Source organism: Thunnus thynnus, chromosome 15 (genome assembly GCF_963924715.1).
Source record: "Thunnus thynnus chromosome 15, fThuThy2.1, whole genome shotgun sequence".
Taxonomy (NCBI): Eukaryota; Metazoa; Chordata; class Actinopteri; order Scombriformes; family Scombridae; genus Thunnus; species Thunnus thynnus.
Window position 1 is genome coordinate 24,571,899 of NC_089531.1, and position 26,243 is coordinate 24,598,141.

A 26,243-nucleotide genomic window follows, 5' to 3' on the forward strand; every position below is an offset into this window, starting at 1 on the left:
TTATTTTCTCATGTTCACATGAAACATATTGAAATAAACTGAAATGACACAAAAGCTTTATTTGATAGAGTGACCTGCCCCTTGACTATCCTGCATTTTGTGGTGTTGCACCCTGAATTAACATTGAAGTAAGTTAGGGTACTGTATCTAAATGAAAAACATATTAATTCCTTTAAATTACTTCAACCTGTCAAATTAGTCATCCACATGACAGCGTGTGTCAGAGGAGAAACTCTACCATAATGTCCAGAGAACTGTATAATGAATTCAGTGACAGTTGTGAGGGGCCGGGAATATGTATAACAGTTTCTATAGTCATCAGTCAATGGGAAACAAAATGTCTACCAGCCGTACCCACAGTGTTAAACCACACTGGATGCCTGCAAGAAAAACCTTATTCAGAGAGACACCTGGAACCAAACAAACACTGGCACAACTATAGAGGTCACTGGATATACTGCGTGGTGGTGGAAACCGGGAACAGTTTAGCACTCATCTTACACCACATCACTCAATAAGAGGGGTCAAGTGTCATGTTGGGAGTTACTTTTTGGCAGTAGAAAATGTAAAAAGTGAATACATTTTGAATTCAGGCTGCAACACCAAAGAGGTCAAGGGCTGAATAGTTCCCAGAAGGTACTATTCTTTTCAGGAACATTTCAATTATTTCTATACTTGGTAGTTTTTTAAAGAATATATATACATTTCTGCCTTCAGCAAAGCATCTTTTTAAAATTCAGCCTGGAACACTGCAGGCCTGAATATTACAGTACCTTCTATACACTCGTAGTCAAACAAGCTGAATTCACAGCCTCCATTATAACTTCAGATTTTCAGACTGCATTACCTTATCCTTGCCTTAGCAACCGCATTTCTTTGATTTATAGACGAGTAACAATGGTGCCATCTTGTGGTGAGAAGTAGGACACTACCACTTAGTGAAAATACAGAACTTTAGTTTCAATATGGCCAAAAATCAATTTTATCTCCTGATTTAAGCAATTTTACATATCTTTGATGTTCTGTTCAAAAACAACTTGCTACAAGTGTAAATGAGTAGTAGTTATGATAGAAAAAAGTAAGAGAAAGAGCATATACAGTATAATGAAATAAGACATGACAACATATATATCACATCAGGTAGAAATTAATTACAATGTTCCCTATAAACTGATGGTATTGTGATTAATATCCAATATAACACACACCAATATTGTATTAGTCACTTCAGACTTTTAGTCTTTAAAAACAGTTTCAATGTGTCAAATTGATTTTAGCTGGAGAAATGTTCCCATACTTCAAAGTTACTGATCTGTTCACTCTGTTGTTTATTTACCTCACAGTTTGCTGCCAGTACCATCATCAGTGACCCTGAGCTTCAGCTCTACCAGATATGATCACAACACACTGGCACTATTCCCAAGATCAGACGTGAATGCATTAGTAAACAGAATTTTTATATAATAATTTATATTTTAATTATGACAAGGTAATTTAGTATAGCATTAAAATAAATAGGTTCTGATTAATCTTTCAGAAATAATGAAATAACTGAATAATTTAAGTAGTTCTTATTAACATTTGCTGAAAGGGCAAGGCACTGACTTTCATCTTTCAAGCAAGTTTCTTCTTGATACTAGATGAGTGTTCCTATCCCAAACCTTAAAAACACAATAAATGGAGACATATCACAGTCATTGTTAACAATTTTATTGTTATTGTTTTCTCGTTGTCAGATAAAAGCAGATAGGGAGGAGCATAATAATCAGAAACAGCGTGCAGCTTTGGGGTTCCTGTCCAAAGCCGGACGAGAGAACTGTCTGAGGTGAGTATACATTAACAACACAGGGCAAACCCCACTGTCATAAATGCTACATAACACTGTCCGCATCATTAACAGTCACAACAACGGCTGCTGTCAGTTTATATGACAGTTAGCTTGTGACACATTGATGACACAGAGTTATTCTGAGGTAAGCTAGAGTTGGCTAGTGTTGTACTGAGCAAATAAAACATCTATACATACTGTATATCTATAGTGTTGTGACTGAGTCATGTCCTGTCCTGTAAGCACAGTTTAGTCTGTAGCTCATCTCTACCTTGGCATAGCTTTGGCATTAGGAGGTAACATGGTAGCGCCCTGTTAGGGGCCATTTGAAAACAAGCGTCTTTGTTCATTTTATGAACATTAGGGAGTATTTCCCGAGGCCTTGGGCCAGTGAATATAGGGGACTAACTAATACAGAGTTTAAGTCAGCTATTCATATTTCAAGTTTGACAAATAACAGTTTTTTTATATACTGCTAGTGTAATTTGAAGAAAAGCACCCATAGATGTGTATATTTTCTGGGTTATGTACATGTCTAGGCCCAAACGCAGGTACGCTCCCCTCTTTCAATTATAGTGAGATCCACTTTGAAGTGCAGCTTTGCAGTCGTACAAACTTACATGAGCTAAAGCTTTAGCTTATTCCAATACGAGAGAAGGTGCTTGTAGCATGTAGGCCGACGCATTATGGTTTTTCCATCACATTTTGTTTTAGCGTTTTTTCAAACGTTAAAAAAAAAAAAAGAAAACTGAGTAGACTTATTCACTAGTCTAGCTTCACAGGCTGAGTTCAGGTTTGAGACAGACTTTGAAATGAGGGTAGACTACAAAAATGACCAAACAGCAGCATTCAGTTTAACAAAGAAGACGAATGACAAAGATAATTATGATATATTGTCCTAGGCTTGTTCTGCTAATATAAAAAGGTATAAATAACACGTCCTGTTTTGGTTAAACACAGTTAAGATGAAGAAAGTCATTTGAAGATAAAGCAAAAAAAATATATATCAATTCTTCACCGTCTTTATCCACCATTTTTGGGATTACCTGAGATTCCAGTTGTCCCTCAGGGCTTTACGGATTTAATAGCAACAGCACTCGTTGATTGATCGAATGATTTGATCAATCGACTGATTGAGGTTAGAGTCTTACAAACCAGATTGGGTCAAAGACATTCAAGCAAGCAGAGGGCACTCGTATCACCACAAACTAGACCCTTGATACCACACTTTATCCCCACACCAAACTCTCGTTACCCAAAACACACCTGACCTGCAGGCTCAGCACATTCATGTCACCAAGGTCCGTCAAATGACCACTCTGAGAAAGCTAAAAGGCGGCATGTAGCGAAGAAAAGAAGGCTTAGCTTAAAATGGGTGAGGTATCCTTTACATAATTCTCCCTCTAAGGAATTTAGGCTTTTTAATACCATCTTGGAATGCACTATATATTTATATATATTCATATATATACTGTATATTGCCGTTAATATAAGCAGGATAACTTTCGATAAATACAGTTGCCTCCTTACCATCAGAGGCACCTCAGCGAGCTTCAGCACCCTTTCTCCCTTTGATTTATGGGTGTCTTAGGCCCTACATGGGTGCAGGAGACACTTCTTGTTTTTCCTATTTCATCTGATTCAAATATGATATTCCGAACTCCACCGGCTTTGGTCACTCTTCATCCACAGTCTCCGTTTTTGAATCCTCCTCTTTCTGTTCTAGGACCTGCGGGGTGGGACTCGGCAGGGCCGTGACCTCAGAAGCAGCCAATGCAGAGGGGTCTTGTTGGTCAACAATCCTCTGGGTAGATGACTCTTCCTGTGGAAAAGCGTGGATGTGTGAACACAACATTTGGATTAGCATTTAGATGCACTTGATTAGATGCACCTTTTTTGGTATCCACCTTATTCCTGCTCCATGAATTCATGCAAAAATCGACCTGTCCAACCCTGGTCATAAAGAGAGTTGGCTGACACGGATTGGCCCATACAGATAGACCTCCGCGTCTCTGTGTCAGTCTAAATGGGGTATAAGTGATGTGGTTCTATGTCTGCTTTGAGATGACAAGTTTCTCTTCCACCTCTTTAAAGAAAACACACCCGACTTTATTACTACGGAAGTACTGATGAGCCTCAGAGCTTTTCAGATTGTTTACTGCTGCAGGCTACTGGTCGCATCAGAATCAATAACTGGTTGTTATACATGGCCACTCCTTCACGTCCTCCTATCGCTCAGTAGTAGAAGGTGGGGGTATGATCACATTATTCCGTTCAAGGCTGTTTCCACATGATGCATTTTCCTCAGAAAGAAAATAAAAGACATCTGTAGCATACTGCTAACTCTCAGACACAGCTTCAATGAAAGGAATAACCGGAAGTCACACCCGTTATTTTACGCAAGGTATCATGGGACTAGTAGTAAGGTGGATAAAGTTGGCCCCTTCTTGGATTCTTTGAGGTCTCAGAGGGCTCCCTTCAGTCTTTGTAGTCCACACGAGCAGTTTCTGGCCAGTTCTGCTTGTTTAAGTCCTCCAGATCTGCTGTGACCAAATATTGACCATCCCTGTAATATCTGAAAATGTACTCTGGCTCTTACAACCACCTACCTCTGACTTGACTGCAACATAATGTGTGTAGAGAGGCTATGATGCCAGTAACATGTTTGGCAAACAGTTTTCAGTTTTCAGTGTTGCTGCTAACAGAGCTTTCCCATGGTAGACATTCCCACCTATTGAACACAAGCCTAATTAAATTCGTCATGGCTGTGTTCCACTTAGGTTTGCCAGTACTGTGCATGCTGTGTGACTGGCACAGCTACATGGAATTGAGCCATCGTTATTATACCTGTGCTTTTCCTGCAATGACAAATCAAAATTATATTTATGTTTGAATTCTAGACACTGGACAAATAGCAGGAGAAGAGTGGTTTCTGAGATGCCAAAGCCATCTAAAAGTATATAAACTGAATTAGCTACAACCATCATGAGCCATGAGTCTTATTGATAGTGGTCTGTTTAGAATACTGACTTACTTGCTCTGAGAATCGATGATTCACCTGATCAGCAAACTCTTGCATCTCTCCCTCCTCACCATTTGAATGGCAGCTTGGACTTGGCACCTCAATACCATGGCTTTCCAAAATGGCAGCTTCTGGTTGTGTCAGACATGAAAGCGGAGGTTGTAGAGATATAAATGTGCATGTACTGCACACAGAGACAAAAGCCTCCTCCTGTAATTTCTATAATTACAGATATGAAAAGTTACGCATCATGTTCTTACCTATATTTGCTCTTCTCTTCATCTCCTTCCGACGGTTGGCGAACCAGTTGTACACCTTCAATGCCGTCACACGCTCAAACTCAGACAGCTTACAACCTGAGTGGTGAAACAACAAAACCTTGTATTTGTCATTAAGCCGAAAAAACTAATTCAATTTTACATGGACCTCTGTTAGAAATTTTGCATTATCATTTACACACATTTACTGCTGCCTGTCACAGTGTCTTTGTGATACTACCACTGGGGATGCAAACACTGAATATTTCAGATTCTACACATGGTGACTTTAAGATAAGACAATTCAGATAAAATCAAAATAGGACACACAGTACATACGCCACTCACTCTACTTAACAAGAATTATGGCTCATGAGCTCCTTTGTGGTGCTTACATTTTTTAATTAATGCAATTCCAAAAAAAACAAAAACAAACAATCATTCAACAATCAATCATTTTTATGTTTTTGTGTTAAACCTGCTGCACTGGAAACCTGTGACCCCTAAACCACAGTAGTGTACTACTGAGATATATATGTGTGTGTTTGTGTGTGTGTATATTCAACAGTGATCACACTAAATATTAGTTCGGTCAACAGCAATAATATTTATATATTAGGGCTTCTAAAACAGCCTGTTTCACACAGAGGGTGAACTGAGGAGCTACATAAAGAGCCAGTATAAGATATACATACATATATACAGTACCAGTCAAAAGTTTGGAGACACTTTCCCATTCACTTGAATGAGACAGTGTGTCCAAACATTTGCCTGGTACTGTATATTCATTTTGACATGTAAATCATGCAAAGATATTCCAGCAGAGCCCCAGAATAAAAAAAAAAAAATATAGACCTGGATTTTGGACTGTTGATCAGATAAAAATAGACTTTTGAATATATTTCATTGGGTCGTGGGGAATCATGAGATTTTTTTTTTTTAAACAATTATCTGACATTTCATACACTAAACAATTAATCGAGAAAATAATTAGCAGATTAATCCATAATGAAAATAATCGTTAGTTGTCGCCCTAAAGTAAAGAAAAGCAGTGAAAAATGTAATTTATATGCTGGAAACGGCAAATGTTTTGTATTATCACTTGATAAATGACTGAAATTATTCATCAATTATCAAAACAGTTATACATTAATCATCAATTAATCAAAGTATTTCTCACTGAGCTCATTTTGATCGAGCACGCAGAATGCCTTTTTCATTTAAAGAGGGATGACAGGCTTTATCTGAGCTATTCTGAACGGTTGCCTGAGGACAGTTTTAACAGGAACAGGCCTCAGTTCAGTTGGTAACTGCCTGGTAGTACCTGGTTTCTGGATAACTGAGTTGCAGGTGTTGGCAATCTCCTCCCGCTTTGCCTCATCTGGGTACTGGTTCTCCATGAAGAAACTGTGAGAGATAAAAAAAAAACATCCACAGTGTTTGAAAACAGTTAAATTATATTGCTCTGCATTCTTCAGGAGGATGGCAGCGGTCTGAGCAGCGCTGGTTACGCCCTCATTTTACACCTCATCAGCTTTTAGTCTCAGGAAAATATTTATACAGTTAAAGAGCATCTTGACGGGTCCTCGCAGTAAAAGAACAGATTAATGGATGCATTAAGTGGATTCATTTCTGCAATTAAAAGCTTAAATCTCTTCCTAGGCATAGAAAACATTCTTGAGTAAAAGGGAAAAATATGTCCAGGTAAAGATCAACCATTTTTCTCTCCTTACTTTCCCAGTTTTCCTTACTCATGTCTTGCTTTTTTATATCGCTCTAAGGCTGGAAAAGAATCTCACATTTCAAAACACGTAGGGATCAATTTCTTCTAGCCCTCTCATCCTCTCAACCTCCCGGTTTGCCCTATCCTGTCCACTCTGTCACACACACACACACTCCACATCATCTTAACCTCTACTGTATCGTCCTTGGGTCTAAACTAGCTCATAAGGATCAGCACTGCGGTAGTATTGCGTAATCCGGGGCCCACTGCTGGTGAGTGTTGTCTGAGGGCCTGTGTGGTCTTATTACTGTGAGTGCCCTGACTGCACCCTATACTTACAGCAAGCGTGTAAAGAGAGAAATCAATGGCACACAGTGGGTTGGGACTGTAGAGGGATGCCTACTCTTCTTTCTCAGCATCCTTCTGAGAAAGACTGTCTGGGACAAATGTGTTACAGAGAAGCAGAGACACAATACCCCTAATAAAAAAACTGCTTAATACACTGAATGGTAATGCCAAGAGCCAAAAGCAGGATGTCAACGGTGAGCCAGTAAAGGACATTCACCCTGGGAAGGTTATTAAATTCCACATTTATCTCGAGCAATGCTGCATTCACATCATGTGGGAATAACGGTACATGACTTGATTGCTGAACTTGCGAGTACTGATCTGAAGCCATCAAATACAAAGAGATGTCTTCTGCAGACTTAAGTTGTTCATGATTAGCTTTTCATATTGAGACACTGGAGTTTGCCTTTTCTAGTAAACCAAACACTGAGATGCAAAATTAAAAACAAATAAAACCTTGTAATTACAATTTTATCACAAAACGACTCTTTATTTAACATAAAATCTTCACTTGACGTTTAATTAGTGATGATGCTTGAATAAAGAAAGGCAAACCTTGAGTTCCTGAGTAGTGTTTATTACCCCTTCAAACTCGAGTGAGATGGTATTTTCAAGAAAACTCCCGTCATTCCTACATGAGATGAACGCAGCTCATACTCCTTTTACATCACGTAAGACTGGTCTAGCACAGAGGGTGTCTTCCTTTCTACTAATCCTGCTTCATCCCGTCCTCGCTCCTACGTCCTCTAGCCCATGACCCGGAAGGCTGGATGGCATCGAGGATGCTTCAATCCCTTAAATGTGTCTTGGAAGTGACGAGGAAGGAGGAGGCTGATTAACTGATCTAATGGGTCACTGTGGCTCAGCAGGTGGAGCGGTTCGTCCGCTAATCGGAAGATCGGTGGTTCGGTCCCCGGCTCCTCCAGTCCGCGTGCCAAAGTGTCCTTGGGCAAGATACTGAACCCCAAATTGCTCCTGAAGGCTGTACCATCGGTGTGTGAATATCCTGATGAGGAGGTTGGCAGCTTGCATGGCAGCTTCTGCCATCAGTATATGAATGTGTGAGTGTTGACATGCAGTGTAAAGCCATATGAGTGATTGGAAGACTAGAAAGGCGCTATATAAATGCAGTCCATTTACCATAAATGAAATTGACAAATGAAACGGACGAGCTGCTGTGGAATTATTGCATGAATGTAATCCTGTAAATTAAGCAAATGACCCATGGAAACAGCGACAGCAGCTTTAATGTTATTTATGTTTATTCATAAAGTAAACATTTGTAGATGTGTGTATAATCTGAGTCACAATATTTTCTTCATCAGTCCAAATGCTTTTCTTTTCTTATGATGTGCATCTTAACTTATACAGAAAAAAGGAGGTCCGAATATTAGTCCTATACAGCTGCACAATAGTGATTATCACTAGTCCTGTGATATCCAGTCTGAGTCTGAACAACCTTCAGCCTTTGACAAACAACTTACAGACTGTATTTTGAGCGTTTATATCAGATTTTATTGCTCCTGCATGTCCACTCTGTCCTTTCAGTAATAAATTTATTTCTTTTTTAATGTTACTATCAGTGTTCACACACAGTTATTACTATGAGGCCCTGGTGCTACAGATCAGTATTAGTATTAATAGTTAAAACTGCTACTTGATTATTTGTTGAGATGCTGTGCTTTATGAGTAATTACCATCATCTCTAAATGATGCGGGAATGAGCCAGAGTTTCCCATGAGGTACATACAATCCCACCATCTTTGCATCTTTATTCTTGCATATCTCTAGCTCGTCCCTGTTGGGAGGAGCTGAGACGTTCACTCACCTCTCCATGATTGATTGGCACTCCTTCCTCCAGGTGAACCTGCTTCCTCTACGCAACCTCAGAGGCCCGCTCACTATCCCCGCCCTGTCGCCAGCCATGATCCCCGTCCTCCAGTCAGGTTCCTCCTTCACCAAAGAACGCATTGATAAGGTGGCACCTGAGGAAGAGAGCACATGTGACGATTTGACTGTGGAGAAGTTACATGAAAAGAGAGGACTCCAGCTGCCTGTTGCACCACCTGAATGGAAGTTTGATTAGGATAGCTGAATCACATATAAACATGGTCGTTAATAATGAAACATTAACGAAAGTCTCTGAAAAACTCCCTTCTTGGCAAAAAGTCTACTAAAGTAAACACATCAACGGTTGTAATCCCCATCTCCAGTGAGGAGTAACTGTACAACACAATACAGAGTGTTTGTGTATGTACATTTTAAGTTATAACTCAAAAGGGAAACTTCTGTATTTTTCAACCTGGACCCTATTTTCCCAAATTGGTCCAGTAATAAGAGAGCACCTCAACTGGCGACCGCTAAATGGTCTGCAGTGTAATCTGACGGAGCAACAGCACCCCGTCAATGTACGTCCACTAAAAGTGCTTGTTTTGCCACTGACAGGCTCAGATTATTATTATTATAGGTGTCTGACAACATTATGGACAGGACCGTACAGAGAAATAAAATGTTTTCTTTTACCTTTCGCTTGATCCGGTCTGATGCCAGCTGAAGTGCTCTCGCTCAATACTGGACCAGTTAAAAAACTGTTGTCCCCATTAATCACTTAGACGCAAAAAGATGGGAAAATAGGGTCCAGGTTGAAAAATACTGAAGTTTCCCTTTAATTATACGTAGAACTAGATTGACTTACAACGAAGAGTTAACTCCATGGCTACGCCAAGTAGCTCAGCTACTAGTTTCAACACATAGTAGTAGGTAGTGCAACAGCCTGCTGGTAGTTTGGCAAAGTCAAGAGAATTTCTATAGTATGGAGCTGCTTCATTATTAGCATTAGGGGTAAAATCTTCTAATTTATCTCTGCCAAGCAAAGAAAAGCGATTTGAAACAGCTGAAACGCTTCCCCAGACAGCAGAGAGGCTAAGGGGTGAGTGGCATGCAGGCGTCTCCTGTGGCGAGCTGCTGAGGCCAGGGCAGGGAGGACATGGTTACCTGGCTGGGCCTGGGCGGCTGTGGCGGCAGCAGTGTACCACGGCAGCAAGTGCATCAGCAGCTCTCTCTGCCTGCTCCACACTGGGTTGGGGTTGAGGTTGGTGTTGGGGTTGGGGAGGATGTTGGGGAGGCTGCCACTTGCCCCTGCTAGCGTGCCGTCTCTGTCCCCTCCCCTGGCCCTGGGCATGGGACTCACGCTGTGCTGGCTTTCACTCCACCTCAGCCCTTCAGTCGGGACAAAACCAATGGTCAGGCAGGCCGAGGCCTTAGATTAAGATTAGAGACACCAGTTTGGGCAAACGGAATTGGAGAGTGAGAGTTTCAGTATTGATTATGACACTCGTGTAGACCTGCCTGGCAGTTTTCAGTCGTTGTCAATTCAAAAATAAATATCTGCCAATTAGAAGTCAATGTGACTGATGACATCGCTTCTTTTGCGACTCGAGATTGGCAGGTCAATAGAAGCCTAAATCAGAAGCAAAGCATTGTGGCCACTTTGGATTGGAACCATTGCAGAGAGAAGTAGTTCTTGTTAGTTTGTTAGCCATGTAGGAATGAAAACCAGCACCAGAGTACCTCCAGCATCAGGGCTGAGAACTACACAGGAGCTACGGCAAAGCTTGGGTGGGTGGGGGGAGTAGAAATAAAAAATTCAAAAAACAGAAAGATTAAGATGAAGGGGGGCAGCAGATGGTCCGTCAGAGGCTTTGTTCATAACATAGAACTGTTCATGTAAAAAATGTGACTTTTTGACATGATGTATTGCATGCTACCTAAAACAAACCAATAAAAAGCTGTGAGCATCTTTAGCCGTACGTATGCTGTCGCCGTTTAAAAATCATACGGATTTTTTTCCAAGTAGCCCCCATTCCTGTATCCTAGGACATGGAGAGGTCAGCGCCGACCCAAGCTGTTACTCTACCCTGTACAGACAAACCACATTCACCCACTACTGTTTCATTTCCAAACCAGAAGCCTTAACAGTATTGATTAGCATCTCTTGTGACAGGACTACCTTTATCATTTGTCTTTCCTCTGAAATTATAGATTTGTCTCGTGTCCTTCCGGGGCCTCGCTGCCCTCGAGGACCAGGATGGAGTTAGTGATGTGGGGGTTTACCATGCAGGAGGATAAGGGGAGGGGTGGGGGGTGGGGGGGGTTGGGGTGGAGGTAGATGGAAGGGGAGGGTTAGCAGGCAGCAGCTCACACAACACAAAAAATAATATCCCTTTTTCATACAAGCCTTAATTCCATCCATAAGTAACACAATGACAGAATGTTTTGGTCATGGGTTTCATGCACTTTCTGTAATAAAACATCTAAAAAGCAAAAATACTATCAGATGGGGGAACCTGGGACAAAATCTATTCAAATGAGGGTCTAATTTGTGTCAGTTTAGGGGTCCTTGATGTGAAAAAGTTAAAGAACAACTGATCTAATCTATTATCATTAACATTCAGCCGTAGGACCACGATCTGCGCTCAATCTCATAATTAGCCTTTGTGTGCCTGACATCCATCATCCCTGTGATGATCTATAATCCCATCCTCTGCTCCGTAACAGTCCAACCCTCACCTGGGTTATTCCTCTCCAGCAGGTACCAGCGGTAGAAAGCTCTGCGCTTAGAGTCGCTCATCTCCAGGCCTTGCTGCAGCAACCACTGGGAGATGTAACTCTGGCTGATGCCTGTGTGAGAGAAGTAATGTAATGTTGTCTTAACACATAAAAGACATTTCTTTTATCTCGCGGTGTGCCGGTAGCATCTGTAGTATCGAGAGCTCTGAAATGCTCCTGTTATGAAGCCGTCCTAATATCAATACTTTCATTAAGAACTTGTGATTGGTGCAATCCTTTTCCAGAGGAGGATGGGAAACTTATGTGAACATGCTGCAGCTTGTGATTGCAGAATTAACCTACTGCATTATTCTCAATCTATTAACATACCAAGTAACCCATTTTCAAAAGTCCATTAAAGGCTGTACTATGACTGTAGTCAGCGAAATTCACATCGTTTTTGTTGAAAATATTCAACTTGAGCGAAAAATGTGTGTATGGTGGGGCTGGACCGGGGGATTCAGCTGCAGCTTGCTGACAGACAGCTGTTGAGAGCCGGCCAGCTCTGGAGGACAGAACCGGGGAGCATGTTGGTGCTGCTGATGATTTCAGGAGGAATAAACACACACCAGACCACCACACCAGTCACACTGGATTCTGCTCTAATCCGGAGGCATTTAGCAGCAGGAGGAGTTTATTTTTTAAACTTCTGGGATAAAAAAAATTGATTTATCTTCACTTTCGCTTCTAACTTAGCCAGAGCTAACACCGGAGTCACATCCCCCCCTCTCAGCCGCTGTCATCAGTTTATGTTTTAAAGTGATGCTGTATGTAGATATCAATGTGTATAAACATGTCGCTGTGATATTCATGCTGTTATGTTGAGTGTAGACGGAGCAGCTGATGTTTACAGCTCTGATCGATCTGAACTCCACTCAGAAAACAAGCATTTTAAAAATTGTTTGCTGGTTGTCTTGCAGACAGACGGTCGGCATCATAATGTCGTTATTTTGGCATCCTTTTGATTCATTTATTGCAATTAAATCACAGCAAAAATCTGAGTTTATTTTGGGCTCGTAGCACTTTAAGGTCTGTAGTTGTTGTCTGGGAAGTGCAGTAAATCAACAGAGTTTTGGGGGGAGTGTTGTGAGACAGGTTAAAGCAGTTTAACACAGCAGAACAAACAGAGAGGAGCTGATAATGTATCTCTCAGTGTTTACACATATGTGTCGGTGTGACTGTTGTTAGCAGGAAGCCATCATGTTGGGAGGAAGGCTGAGATTCAGTAACATCACCGTGATGGCACCTCATTGTCCGGGTGGGGACTGGTCGGTTCCTGCAGATGCTTGCTGGTTGTTTGGGGCGAATAAACACAAATGATCCCGCGGTGAAACTCACGTGAGTAACTGCAAGGTGAAAATTCGGCGGCGCAACATGCAAAAGGGCTGAGTGAAGGTGGATATAGATCAGCGGGTGTGGTGATTATTAACATCACTGCTCTCATAGCTGTGAAAACAGTTAAACGTGATAACGACAGCTCAACAAATGAAATGTCTGGATGGTTCAGAGCATCACGACATGAACACACATCACCTCAAACCTGCAGCCAAAGACACATGGAGTAGTCTTTACTATAATAATGATAATAATAAAAAATAAAGAAATTGATTTGGTGAAGCCGTTTATATCATTATATGGGACCGACGCTATTTCAGCAATAATTCTAATTTATCTCTAATTGTACAAAGTCACATAATTAACGTTACACAACAGCGTTTACACTGCAATGTGTTTCAAGGATAAAACATGAAACGCTACTTTTGCTAAAAAGAAAGTTGGAAAAGAAGCCTTCATCTTCATAAAAAGCAGAATATGGAGTAATAACCAACCAGTGTGATGTGTGTAGAGGTGTCTGTGTGTGTGGTTATACTGTAGCAGCCTGGTGTCATTCAGGTGATTTAATGAAGGTAAACACACACACACAGGTTGAACAGTCGTGCGTAACGGCACTGCGCTCTGGCGCGGCGCCTCTCAGAGGCTGAGGGGTTTATCAATACATCAGTCCTGCTGCATTCAGACGCTGCAGGGATTTAATGAAGTGAAAGAGAAGTTTTTCATACAGTATAAACAGCAGTAGACAACAGATACTGTACTGAGCATTCATTTATAGATCAATGCAGACTGACTTTCCTGCTTTGACCACACTTAACTTCTGTGCTGAGTGTTTAATTGAAACTAATTATATTTCAAGCATTAATCTGTTGTTGCAGCACGTCTGCAGAGTATATAGTTTGAGACACGGGTGGCTGAGATTTTATAAGGATGTTGTATGACTGCAGTGTTCTGCTACAGTCATACATCATAGTTTTGTTTTAGCAACAGCTTTAACAACAACAGCAGCAGCTTTGTCAAAAAATATTTGCTGAACAGTGCGGCTGATCAAAATTGTCCGGAAACGACTCTGAAAAAATATGAAACATCTTAAAAATGCCAAAATACACCAGAGGGGATTTAAAGGAGTCTGGTGACGTGTAGCTTACTGCTCTGTATCATAGAGCCTCATTGTTGTCCAAATGCTATTAAAAAAAACCCCATCAATGAGCCCCACTGTCACACTGACATGTTCCTTCATAATGATCAACATGGGTACTGTAGTTTATTTCAAGTTGATCCAACGTTCATCGTCATGGAGCCATAAATATTTGTTAGACCAGCATAGCCGCTGTTGAAAACAGTCCTCCACAAACGCACTACTTATTCCTGTTTAAATAACGTTTGCTAGAACTACAGCGCCCGGCTGTTTTAGGAAATTATTTAACCTTTTAAAAAAAAAAGAAGAAGAAGAGAGTGTACATTTGTGAGCCATTTTTGAAGATTTACATTTTCAGTAGGTACCGATGGACTTAGTGTCACAGACAGGGGAGGAAAATGCAGAGTAGTTCAAGGGATTTGTTGACAATAAAAAAAATATGAATTATCACCGACCTTTATCCTATTATTATTATCATTATTATTATTATGTAAGATTATAATTATTGTGTATTTTATATCACATTTTTTCTATTTAATTAATAAAGGATTGCTGTACCATTTATAATGTCATAATTTACGCTAAAACTACACCTAATAATTATTTTCATTATCAGTTATCTAGTCATTATTTGCTGAGTCTGATGTGAGCCAACAAACCGCAGAATTTTACAAGTTACAACAATCAAATCCTCACATTTGAGAAGCTGGAACCAGTGAATGTTTGTCTATCTAATAACTAATCTCTTAATCTACTAGTCATTAGCGCTAGTTGTAACTAGCCACTAGAGATATTTGACATGTATCCTTGCAGCTGTCCAGTAAGGTGTTCAGACTTTGTAAAAGCAGAGTACCTGTGACTTGTCCTACGATTGCCTGAGAGATCCTGCGATTGTTGAGGAAAGTTTTGATCTCTTCTTTCACCAGGTTGCTGTCTCTCCTGTAAAAAGCAACAAAAATCCCATCATTACACGGTGGTTAAAAACACCAGCCTTTGCTCTGACTAACCTTATTCACTGAAGCCTCTCTTTTTTCAGCTATCCCCAAACACCTGACCTGAATTAACTCAACTAAATTCTGGAGAAGAAGCCTGCAGCTCCAGGGACAGTAGCTGTCATTATCTGATGTTATAACAGTCTCTCTTTGTCTGTACTATTCTTTTAGTCTTTCCAACTCGTCCTCACCCAGCACTAATTCATCTCTAGCTCTCTCCCCGCTCACCTCATGTACTCCTCCACCTTCTCCTCCAGGTCCCACTCCTCTTCTCCCATCATGTCGTAGCTGAACGACCGCTGGACAGCCACGCTGGGAGGGTAGAGGGGAGGAGGGGAGGCCTCGTAGCTATGGCTGGGGGACAGCGCGGCGCCGTCCAAGCCGGAGGTCTGCGTGGTGGCAGAGGCGAGGGACAGCGAGGAGGAGGAGGATGAAGAAGATGAGGACGGGGCCGGGGCGGCTGTGGTGGGCGTGTTGTTGGATGGGGCCGGGTGAGAGTCACAGTGCGACGGGCAGTGGTCCGGGTCCAGCCTCTCCAGGGACTCCAGAGCGTGGATGATCTGAGGTTTGGTCATACCTGATAGGCGCAGGCGCTGCAGGAGGTCGATCTGTTCGATGGTGTAGCGTGGCTCCACCTCATAACACTCCATTCTGGCATCTGCAAACATAATGTGGGGGGGGGGGAGGTGTAAGTTTTGTCAAAGTGAATATGAGACTGGCCTTTTGAGTGCTGATTAGAATGAAATACAACACCAATTTTGTAAGTGAATATGAACCAACTGTAGCCCTATTAATACACCAAAGGTTCTGATTGGCTGAGTTGATTTCTCACCAGATAAACAGCACGCCAAGACTTCACAAAGTGTTACCAAGACATATACTGCTATATTTATCTCTATTCAGCTCCTTTTATAGACCTGGAATTTGGATAATACAGTATTTTGACTTTTTCAGAACCCGCACACACACACTGATAAATGATGAAAGGATTATTAATAGATTAAGAAACGCAAATAAAAAAGGACATGTAAGGCTGAATTCAAACACTACACTTCCTTTGTCAGGGTGAATACACATTGAATGCAATGTGACAACCGTTTTTGATCGTATCATTACAATAAAAAAAAAACTTCAGAGCTATGCACATATCAGAGTGGTTAATAAAACTGAACTTAGGACAAAAACAGACTGCATTCTCTCCTCTCAAGAACCCTTGGGTCATTCAAAATTTTGGCACCCTTTCAAACACTTGGCACAGACTCTTGGGGCTAACCTTGCTCCATTTGTCCAGGGTGGAATTAAAGTAAGATCACCTTGGCATACATAACCTAACTTCAAGTCCAGTCGGCCTAGTCATATCCATCCATCCATCCATTTTCTGTACCTGTCTATCCAGTGCAGGGTTGCGGGGGGGTGGGGGGGGTCAGCCATAATATTCTCTGTTTGTTTTACTGAGAGATCATTCAGAAAAATCTGGCAATTCCACACGACCTTGCTTACTTGAAAAAAGGTACACATCTGGAACAACATAACTTATAATACAAATGTGTTGAAACCGGTCTTTAGCTCAGCATAGTGTGATTTCATGTTTTTACACACCCACATGTCTGCTAAAACAAAGAGCGGTGAGCTACAACAACAGATTCAACTGTCTTTAAAAAGTTGATCTTGTTTTGAGGATGTATGCCGGATTTACCAGAATGATACAAGGATTTAAAAGATGCTTCAGATCCAGCACTGTCACATGTGTATCTTTGTTAATAAGCAAGAAAAAGTTAACTTGCCAGATTTTTGTTTATAAAGATCTCAGTTTCACCTTTTGTGTGTTTACAGGTCATATCTTGGCACCTATCAGGGATAACTTGAAGAAACAGTCAGACAGTTTAATCACATCGGGAGTTCTTTCTGTGCAAAAAACAAAAAGATTAAGCAACTAAGCAGCGAGCTTGCTTTGACTTAAAAAAAGTAAACCGGTGTCCCGTCACCTTACCTGATGGAGGGGGCGACACGGACAGGCACCCCGGGAGTGGTTCAGTGCGTGGGGTCGCAGCGGGGACACACCACTGTCGCATGGCTCAGCGGAGCTCGGCTCGGCTGGACCTCTACGGAGACAGGAGACCTGCTGCAGTGGGTTGCGGTTTAAGCTGCCTCTATCAGCATGCTGGCAAACCTACAACAGCAGATGACTCGCTAGCAGGCTATCTTGGCTAAGCTATCACAGTCAACTCTGGTTGGTTCCCCTGAGCACCAGCCTGGATAGCTGCTGGCTGCCATAACGTTGTGTCAAGTCAGACAGTACTACACACACGGAAACAACCTTTATATTCAGAATAAAAGCACGTTTGTGGCATCTTTGTGTAAGCAAGTTTTTGAAAGTTTCTTGAAAGTTTACCAGAAAAACATAATTAACTAGAACAACTATTTCCCTCAAATTATATTCTCAGGAGCTTTCACTTAAAAAAAAGAATAAGTAATAAATAAATACATTACCAGTCAAAAGTCTGGCCAAACTTTCCCATTCACCTGAATGACAAAGTCTGTCCTGGCACTGTCAGTTAACATATATAAAAACGTGCTATAGGAGCACAAATAACTATTATTTTCATTACTTTTTAACCTATTGTTTGTCTAATCACTCTATCTTTACTGTGTAAAATGGATAAAAGTGCAATATCCCATTCAGAAGTTCACAGCATCCCAGGAGGTGCTGTTAAATTGCTTACACCAACTACATGACAATTGAAGGACCAGTGTGTAGGATTTAGTAGCATCTAGCAGTGAGGTTGCAGATTGCAACCAACTGACTAACCCTCCTCTCACCCTCCCCTTCCAAGTGTGTAGGTGAACCTACAATGGCAGAGAAACTTGGGAAAAATGTGACAGGCCCTCTCTAGAGCCAGTGTTTGGTTTGTCCATTCTAAGCTACTGTAAAAAACGTGGTGCAACATGGCGGGCTCCATGGAAGAGCGCCCGCTCCCTTTGTATATATAAAGGGCTCATTTTAAAGTAACAAAAACAAAATGATTCTTGTTTTTAGGTGATTATACAATAGTTAAAACATACTTATGAATATTGTATTGAATTTCTGCCAATATATCCCCCTAAATCTTACACACTGATCCTTTACCAGTCCACATCCTGAGATGATACAGAACAGAGAAAAGCAGCTTTCACATTTGTCCTTGGTGAATGATTTCAATAGTGAATTATCAAAATTGTAGAAAATGTTTCTATCAATTGACTCATCAGATATTGGCCATTAAATATGATCAATGAACGAAATGTTTGGGGACAGAAATGACACACTTATTTTGAAGGACACAGGAAGCTCTGCCGTTCAGTCTGACTACGTTGACGCTGTCTATCTTGTATCAGCTAACAACTTAACTAAAACTTGCACCTTGGAGGCTACAGTGACAGTACTTCAAATTGGCCACTATGTACGAAACATATACGGTTATACGTGACTGCAGTTAAACATTATGGATATTTCGTCGAGAAGGTGGGTTACAGCCAGCTGCTTGAGAGTTAGCTCGCTAGCTAGCTTCGTTAGCTGATAGCTAGCAGCGGAGTGTCCCACCGCGGAGCAGCTCTCTCTTACCTCCCGTAGCCGTGGAGAGACAGCTGCAGCCGGCTGGACGGAGAGGAGGGGACCGTAAAAGAACTGTAAAGAAAGTGGGTGTCCGCCAAATCCCGCTACGGAAAGTAACTCCTCGGTCCGGGGCTGGATGCTCACTAACGAGCAAAGGGGGGACGGTGCAGGGTCATATTGTCTTTCAGCTATGCAGTGGGGAAACAGTGTATGCAAATGTGAGGAGTCTGTCTCAATTTATGACCCCTCACCGACACCACTGTCAAGGCGGCAAGAATTATGTTCATGACTTCCGGTTGTGATCCAGCTACTGAAACATTTTTGTCCACCACATGGTGCCAGAATAAAAGAAAAGGCTACATTTTAGTGACATGATTTCGAAATAATAAAAGAATGAAAACAATGCGCATACAGTACATTTACAGTAAACAGACTATTCAGTAGCGTTTTTCTACTTTTCAACAGTTACATTTACCCTTTTATTTTGACTGTTGCTAAAGGAAACATTTGCACTAAATCTGATTGTCTTGACGCAGCACCACCCAACACATATAAACTGGTTTTCTCATCTGCAAGCATTGATTGAGCAAGTAGTTATATGAAAGGGAAGTAAACAACTTCAGTAATATAATAATAATAATAATGCTCATAACAATAATAATAATAATGCATGATAATGATGATAATAACAATATGCCAAAATTCAGTTTAGTCCTAACAACTTTCCAAATCCCATACACACTGGTAAGGATTTATAGGCTATTGCTCAAGGTTTCCTTGCACTTGTCACAAGGAAAAAATATTTAACCTGTCCTGTAATGGATTCAGTCGCTATTTGTATGTAACATAGCCTTCTTGCTAAATCATCACTGATGAAGCCAAGTGAAGGTAACTGTCTAAAACCAGAAATTCTCATCATAAATCATTGAAATATTAGCGGCTGATACCTTGCAGTGTGGAAAGGTTGTTAGTACTGCTAAGAATCAACATTAACAGCTCTGTATTGCTTTCAGCTGCTTTGAACATATTGCTTGGTTCACTTGTCCCATCATACCTTTCCTCGGGGTGAATTTTGCTGATGTAGCTCACACAAACTAGTTTATACTACCTGTGCAGAGCCAATTTGAAGGTTGATGATGAAGTAGCCAAGTGGCTACACTTTCAAAAAAAGACACAAGAATTGTACATTTTGGAGAAAAACAGCTCACAGCCATTCTTGGCAAGGTTTTTATTTGTACCTTTACCATTTGAACCAAAAGTGCATCTGTGCAACCCAACTTAATCATTTATATTCACCTTTAAACAAAACATTCACACACAGTGCTGCAGTGCACATAGACAGAATTGTGTTTAATAGAGCTGAGCTGAATGCTGCTGGGGCTTGATCCCAGTTACCTCAGATTATTGTAGGGTGTTTTCAAGCAAGGGGTCAGACTGACAATGCATTTTAGCATCGTGATAATTTGAATTCCAAACAAAAAAGTTTCTGCACTATTATGTACCAGCCCTGAATATTAAGCTCCTGCATTCTGATATCAAGCTGGACAATATCACGGTTGTTTAACCCTCCCTGTTAGCCCTTCAAGGTGAAATAAATTGATTTTGCCACTGAAGTCTTCAGTGAGATAGGCATTCAGCCTCTTTCTAAAAGGTGGGTTCAGTGGTCAACCTGAACTTGTGTTTGCAGCCTTGTGTTTCTGCTAAGTAATGTGGTAGTGCTTGGCTACCACTCCCCTCAGCCCTAGATATGAAGGGGCCTCAGCTGCATCCTTGCATTTTTATACCTTGCTGACAGCCTACGTATTTGCTGGAAAGACTGAATATGAACTGATGAGTAATCTAATAATATATGCTAAATAGTAAATGGACTGCACTTATATAGCGCTTTTCTACCTTAATGGACAAAGTGCTTTACAGTTTTTGCCTCTCATTCATCCATTCAAACACACACTCACACACTGATGGTGGCAGAGCTGCCATGCAAGGCGCTGGCCTGACCACTGGCAGCAACTTCTTGCTCAAAGACACTCCGACACATGGACAGGAAGAGCCAGGGATCAAACCTGCCCGGAAGCTTGAAGATAATGTAATGGTGTTCTGCTTCACCCCATCTTGAAAATGTATTTTCTGATTGCAAAAGCTCTTTTAAATGATTATATTTAACTACTAGTGCATTTTCTGTCCCTTAGGAATTTTCATATTATGAAGCAGTTATTGGTTTTCTTATTAGTTTTTTTTTTTTTGGAGATAATTGTATTTGAAGTGGCATTACAACACCCTTAAATGTCTATTTTAATCCTTAAATAACCTGTAGTACCCTGAACAGCAATGGACTTGTGAATTAGTGTTTATAGCAATCTCTCTACCTCCCTCCCTCCCTCTCTCTCTCTCTCTCTCTCTCTCTCTCTCTCCCTTTCCAGCCTGTTAGTCAAGGCGTTTGCTATCATCAAGTCCAACAGTGACTGTAGCAGAAGAATGAGTCTATGTTTGCTTTTCCTGATATTCTTCCCTCCCCTTCAGCCTGTGCCAAAACAGCAGTAGTAATAAGCACTATATTAAAGAACCTTTGTGCTTGACGTGCTCAGTTCACTTTGTGTCCAAGCCATCTGTATTCGAGCACTCAGCAGATTGTTTGCCACATCTTTGGGGTGTTTGGTGCTTGTTTTTTTGCATCCTCTGAAACAGCACCATGAACTGGGTCTTCCTCGAGGGCCTCCTGAATGGGGTGAACAAGTACTCCACAGCGTTTGGTCGCATCTGGCTCGCCATCGTTTTCATTTTCAGGCTCCTGGTCTTCCTGGTGGCCTGTGAGAAGGTCTGGGGTGACGAGCAGAAGAACTTTGACTGCGACACCCGCCAGCCCGGTTGTCAAAATGTCTGCTATGACCACTACTTCCCCATCGCCTACACCCGACTCTGGGCTCTCCAGCTGATCTTTGTCACCTGCCCGTCCCTTCTTGTGACACTCCATGTGGGCTACCGAGAAGAACGGGAGCGCAAACACCGGCTGAAGTACGGCGAGGATTGCACCCCTCTCTACAATAACACTGGAAAGAAGCGAGGGGGGCTTTGGTGGACCTACTTCCTTAGCTTGATTTTCAAGATAACGGTGGACGCTGTGTTTGTCTTCCTTCTTTTCTACATTTATGAGGCCACCTTCTTCCCACCTTTGGTGAAATGCAGCGAGCTGCCATGTCCCAATGTGGTGAACTGCTACATTGCTAGGTAAGGGTAGCTCTTAGTCTTAAATGAAATCTATCTATCTATCTGTCAAAAAACATGTGTCCTCAAGTAAGACTCTAATTTATTTGAGGTCCTGGAATCTCAATGGCTAAACTTGGCCTCTGGCCTGCACTAGCAAACCACATTTTCTAAAGGAATCAATAAATCTTAATAAGGTACTATCTCTCATCTTTGATTATGTGTTCCTCAGGCCCACAGAGAAGAAACTATTCACCATCTTCATGGTGGTGACCAGCTTCGTGTGCATCTTCCTCACCTTCTGCGAGATCGTCTATCTTTGCGGGAAGAGGTTCGTGGAGTGCTGTGGAGGAGGACCCCGTTCCGTGAGAGAAAATTCCTTCATGATGACCAGAACTCCTCTGACTGGGAAGGAGAATTCAGCATACAAGGAGCCTGTCCCGGAGAAGGCCAAGATGATGGACAACAGCAATGGAGACACAGGCAAAGACGGTCCAGCCCCAGTGTACAGCATAGCAGTCTCCTGAGAGACATGATGAGACATGAGAGAACAAAATAAACTCTTTGGTAGCTTAAAGGAAATTTTGTTTACAAAGGTCATTTTTAAAAACAATTTTACATTAAAACCATGTAATGTTTTTATCCCTTAATTTTGTTAAGCTGAACATGTATGTAATGCTTTTTGTAAGCTTCTGATCTGACATGCAATGCCTGATGTGCAGAAGATTATTTGCTGTACTTTGACTATTTATGTGATTATTTGTTACATTTTTTGTTGCCTGTTTCTTGAATATCATAGCCACAAAACAAAATTGTTCGATTTGTGTGAACATAAATCAGACTGGAATTTATGCAGAGCTGTATATGAGCACATATAATGTCCTGAACCTGTCCCATTATCAAAGAGAGATGGAAATTATATTTTCTAAAAGAAAAATAAAACATCCTGTCAAATGTTCTTTTGTACATATCTTTCTTTTATTTCCGTAGGAAACATTTTGGAAACCGTACTTATTAATTGATAACCTTTGCATCATTCAGGTCATTTTTCAAATCTGTAAAATGTCTTTTCTGGAACCTGTAGTGACTCTGCAACATGCGGGGCAGATAAAATGGTTGCAAAGGAAATTGAACCAATAGAGATCCAGATTGTGGATTAAAACATGTGCAAAAGAAATCACAATGTGATTTAAGAAAACTTGGTTAGATTATGATCTACATGTGGTTGGTGATGGGAGTAGCATTATTGACAAAAGTTGATAAAACCACCACTCCTAAGTTTCAGACCACTTCTTTGACAATTAACCACATCCTTCATTCCTCCATAACAAAACAACAGACAGAGAGTACACATGTGTAGGACGGTATCGTAAAACTGAGTGTACTAATAAGGCAGAGACTGTGGTACATTATCGCCTGAGAAAATGAACAAGCAAACGTTGGCTATATCTGGTTTTGCGATATTGGCTCTCCATATCACAGGTGTATGTGAGTGCCTGTTCTTCCAGAGTGCTTGCTCAAACAAATGTTAGGTGGTGGCCCTTTTTAATCCTGCTTAATCAAAAGCTACAAAAGGCATATCTTCAAATTCCAGTTGCCTAATGGAACTGATACCAAATCACCTGTTAAGAAACGTGGGGATCAGTCACCATCAGAGTACAGTGACACACCTAAATGGGTTTTACTAAGGTCTGTTTGTTGTGTATTATATGGTATCACCTCAAGTAATTTGCACAAAATCACACTCTGCAACCAAAGTCCTAGTTCGGTCAAACCACTGATGTGTACATTTTGCTGTTTTCTTTGACCAATTTCGGTAAAGGTACCCTGTCCCCAGTGAGTTTAAGGTTCATTGTTCTTGGAGCTCTTGTCTTACCTGAAAGTCAGTTAAATTGATAAATTGATGCTGATGAGGAGCAGGAAAGGGGTACGTCATGAGTTGGATTTTTAAAGGGATGTTCTGGGTGGATGCCAAAAGTGGCCACACCTCCAAACTATGGCCAAGAGTTGATTCTTCAACCCAGTCAATATCAGAGACCCACTGTAGGAGGGAGGTTGCACAAAGCTACCTGTTGAACTTATTACTATAGTCGGTCTATTTCTCAGACAGGGGAACACTATGGACTGTGTAGACAACCTGTACTCTTAAGGTAAGCTATATGAAATTTTAGTATTTATTTTGTAACTGGATATTTTGAGTCAGTTGTATTCAGTTTTAAGACTCATTGCAAAACAAAATACATGAGATTTAAGGGTAGAATTCAGTGTGGACTAATTTATTCAGAGAGAGTGTAAGAGAGCTCTACCGTCGAGCTTCAGCCTAAACTTTCCTATACGTATACAAATATTCCTCTACACTGTGGAGGGTTTTATGTGTTGAACAACCAAGTATTTCATTAATTATTCAAGGAACATTTCTTCAAAGTGCTAAACTTTGTGAGTGAAAGCACTTTTAACTGTGAGAAATGGGAGATGGGATTCAGCTGTCAGAGCTACCAAAAAAAGGTTTGATCAGAAAAGGGAACATTTGTCTAAAATAGGCAATGAAATATTTGGAACAGATAACAGAGTTACAGTATGATATTTTGGCAAATCAAAGATTGATTTTATCTCATTTTGCTCCTTAAGTTTCTTGTAATTCTCTGGATAATTGCGTAACTCTGCCTTTGTGTTTGTCTTTTTATCGTGTTCTAGCTCACTCTTGAAAAAGTTTACTTTCTGCAACATTCGAAGCAGACTTCTAAAGAGACACAAGTCAAAAGAAGTGAATCAAAGCTGAACTCATGGATTGGAAGTTTCTCCAGGGTCTTCTTAGTGGAGTCAACAAGTACTCCACTGCCTTCGGACGCATTTGGCTGTCAGTGGTTTTCGTCTTCAGGGTGTTGGTCTATGTGGTGGCTGCTGAGCGTGTCTGGAGCGATGACCAGGGACACTTTGACTGCAACATCCGCCAACCAGGTTGCACCAACATCTGCTATGATTACTTTTTCCCCATTTCCCACATTCGCTTGTGGGCCCTCCAGCTCATCTTCGTCACTTGCCCTTCCTTCATGGTGGTGCTGCACGTGGCCTACCGAGAAGAGCGGGAACGCAAGTACCGAGCAAAGCACGGTGAGAACGCTCGGCTGTATGACAACCCAGGCCAAAAGCATGGCGGTCTGTGGTGGACTTATCTGATAAGTCTCTTCGTGAAGACTGCCTTTGAGATCACGTTCCTCTACTTGCTCCACTACATCTATGACAGCTTCAAGCTGCCCAGGAAGGTCCAATGTGATATCTCGCCCTGTCCCAATTTAGTGGACTGCTATGTATCCCGGCCCACTGAGAAGACCATTTTCACCTACTTCATGGTGGGGGCATCCCTCATGTGTGTGGTGCTCAACATCTGCGAGATTTTCTATCTAATCGCTGCCCGGGTGGTTAATCTCAAACACAGAGGCACCGTTCACACCTCGTCTAGAATGGTCCATGCTGACATGGATGGCCGCAAGTCTCTTACATCATAGATGGAGTAACTGTTCAACTATAGGGCCATATTTTTTCTTCATTGAGGGTATTTTAATTTTCAAAGTAATTTTATATACAATTTTATATGATATATGCTGATATTATAGTGTAATAAACATTTCTTCACTAGAAGAGATTTGAATGATTTAGTCTACTGTACATCATGAACCAATTGATCAATGTTAAATGAAGGACTAAAGGAATGTTCATATTTGTGACCATTGTCATTGATGACAATGGCATTATTTGTTTATTGTATTCTCTTACAAAGTTTATCAAAGCACTGAGAATAAAGTTTCTTGAACTTGGAAACCAGAGAAAATGCACATTCATGGGAAAGATCTGTTTTCTTCTTCTTTCATAGCACCATTTCTCCACCTGGTGGCACTAAAGGCCTACTACATTATCATGTGAGGGCTGTGAAGCCTTCAGAAAACAAAATCCCATAGATCAATTGTTTTGTATATAAGTTGCTAAAAAGGCAACTTTGCAATTTCGACAAGATTCATACACTATAGCTTCTGTGGTACTCTTTAGTAACTTAATTAAAAGGAATCTTAATATTCTAAAATGTATCACAGAATAATCAAATGGTAAGGCCATTTGTCATGTTTTTCCAGGCTTTGATCCAGGTGTTGACATCAGAACTAGCATTGAAGGTTAACGCACCACATTTAACCAAAGTGCACTTTAGT

General features: G+C 41.1%; 3 protein-coding genes across 10 annotated transcripts; 2 read left to right on the top strand and 1 right to left on the bottom strand.

The window, feature by feature from the left end:
• Positions 1-1,694: 1,694 nt before the first annotated feature.
• Positions 1,695-19,071, bottom strand: zgc:91944 (uncharacterized protein LOC436941 homolog). Of its 8 annotated transcripts, XM_067611495.1 has the most exons (12): positions 17,239-17,329; positions 17,065-17,153; positions 16,633-16,721; positions 15,477-15,906; positions 15,110-15,195; positions 11,748-11,858; positions 10,173-10,397; positions 9,007-9,163; positions 6,432-6,514; positions 5,111-5,206; positions 4,863-4,981; positions 1,695-3,650 (listed from the first exon to the last, which is right to left on the bottom strand). In XM_067611495.1, the coding sequence occupies exons 4-12, from the start codon at positions 15,896-15,898 to the stop codon at positions 3,504-3,506; spliced, it is 1,446 nt and encodes a 481-aa protein (XP_067467596.1). In that variant the 5' UTR covers positions 15,899-15,906; positions 16,633-16,721; positions 17,065-17,153; positions 17,239-17,329; the 3' UTR covers positions 1,695-3,503. The 8 variants fall into 8 exon arrangements, with proteins under 8 accessions (XP_067467596.1, XP_067467594.1, XP_067467592.1 ...); XM_067611493.1 differs by lacking the exons at positions 16,633-16,721; positions 17,065-17,153 and adding an exon at positions 18,850-19,071 and having other exon boundaries at positions 4,863-4,978; positions 17,239-17,350; XM_067611491.1 differs by lacking the exons at positions 16,633-16,721; positions 17,065-17,153 and adding an exon at positions 18,850-19,069 and having other exon boundaries at positions 17,239-17,350.
• A 209-nt stretch (positions 19,072-19,280) lies between these two features.
• Positions 19,281-22,609, top strand: LOC137197954 (gap junction beta-4 protein-like). The gene is made up of 2 exons (XM_067611499.1): positions 19,281-22,065; positions 22,274-22,609. Exons 1-2 carry the CDS (start codon positions 21,530-21,532, stop codon positions 22,566-22,568), a joined length of 831 nt encoding a protein of 276 aa, XP_067467600.1. The 5' UTR covers positions 19,281-21,529; the 3' UTR covers positions 22,569-22,609.
• Positions 22,610-24,072: 1,463 nt separating this feature from the next.
• LOC137198324 (gap junction beta-3 protein-like) lies at positions 24,073-25,860 on the top strand. Its single transcript, XM_067612078.1, has 2 exons — positions 24,073-24,191; positions 24,736-25,860. Exon 2 carries the CDS (start codon positions 24,825-24,827, stop codon positions 25,545-25,547), a length of 723 nt encoding a protein of 240 aa, XP_067468179.1. The 5' UTR covers positions 24,073-24,191; positions 24,736-24,824; the 3' UTR covers positions 25,548-25,860.
• The last annotated feature ends 383 nt before the right edge of the window (positions 25,861-26,243 follow it).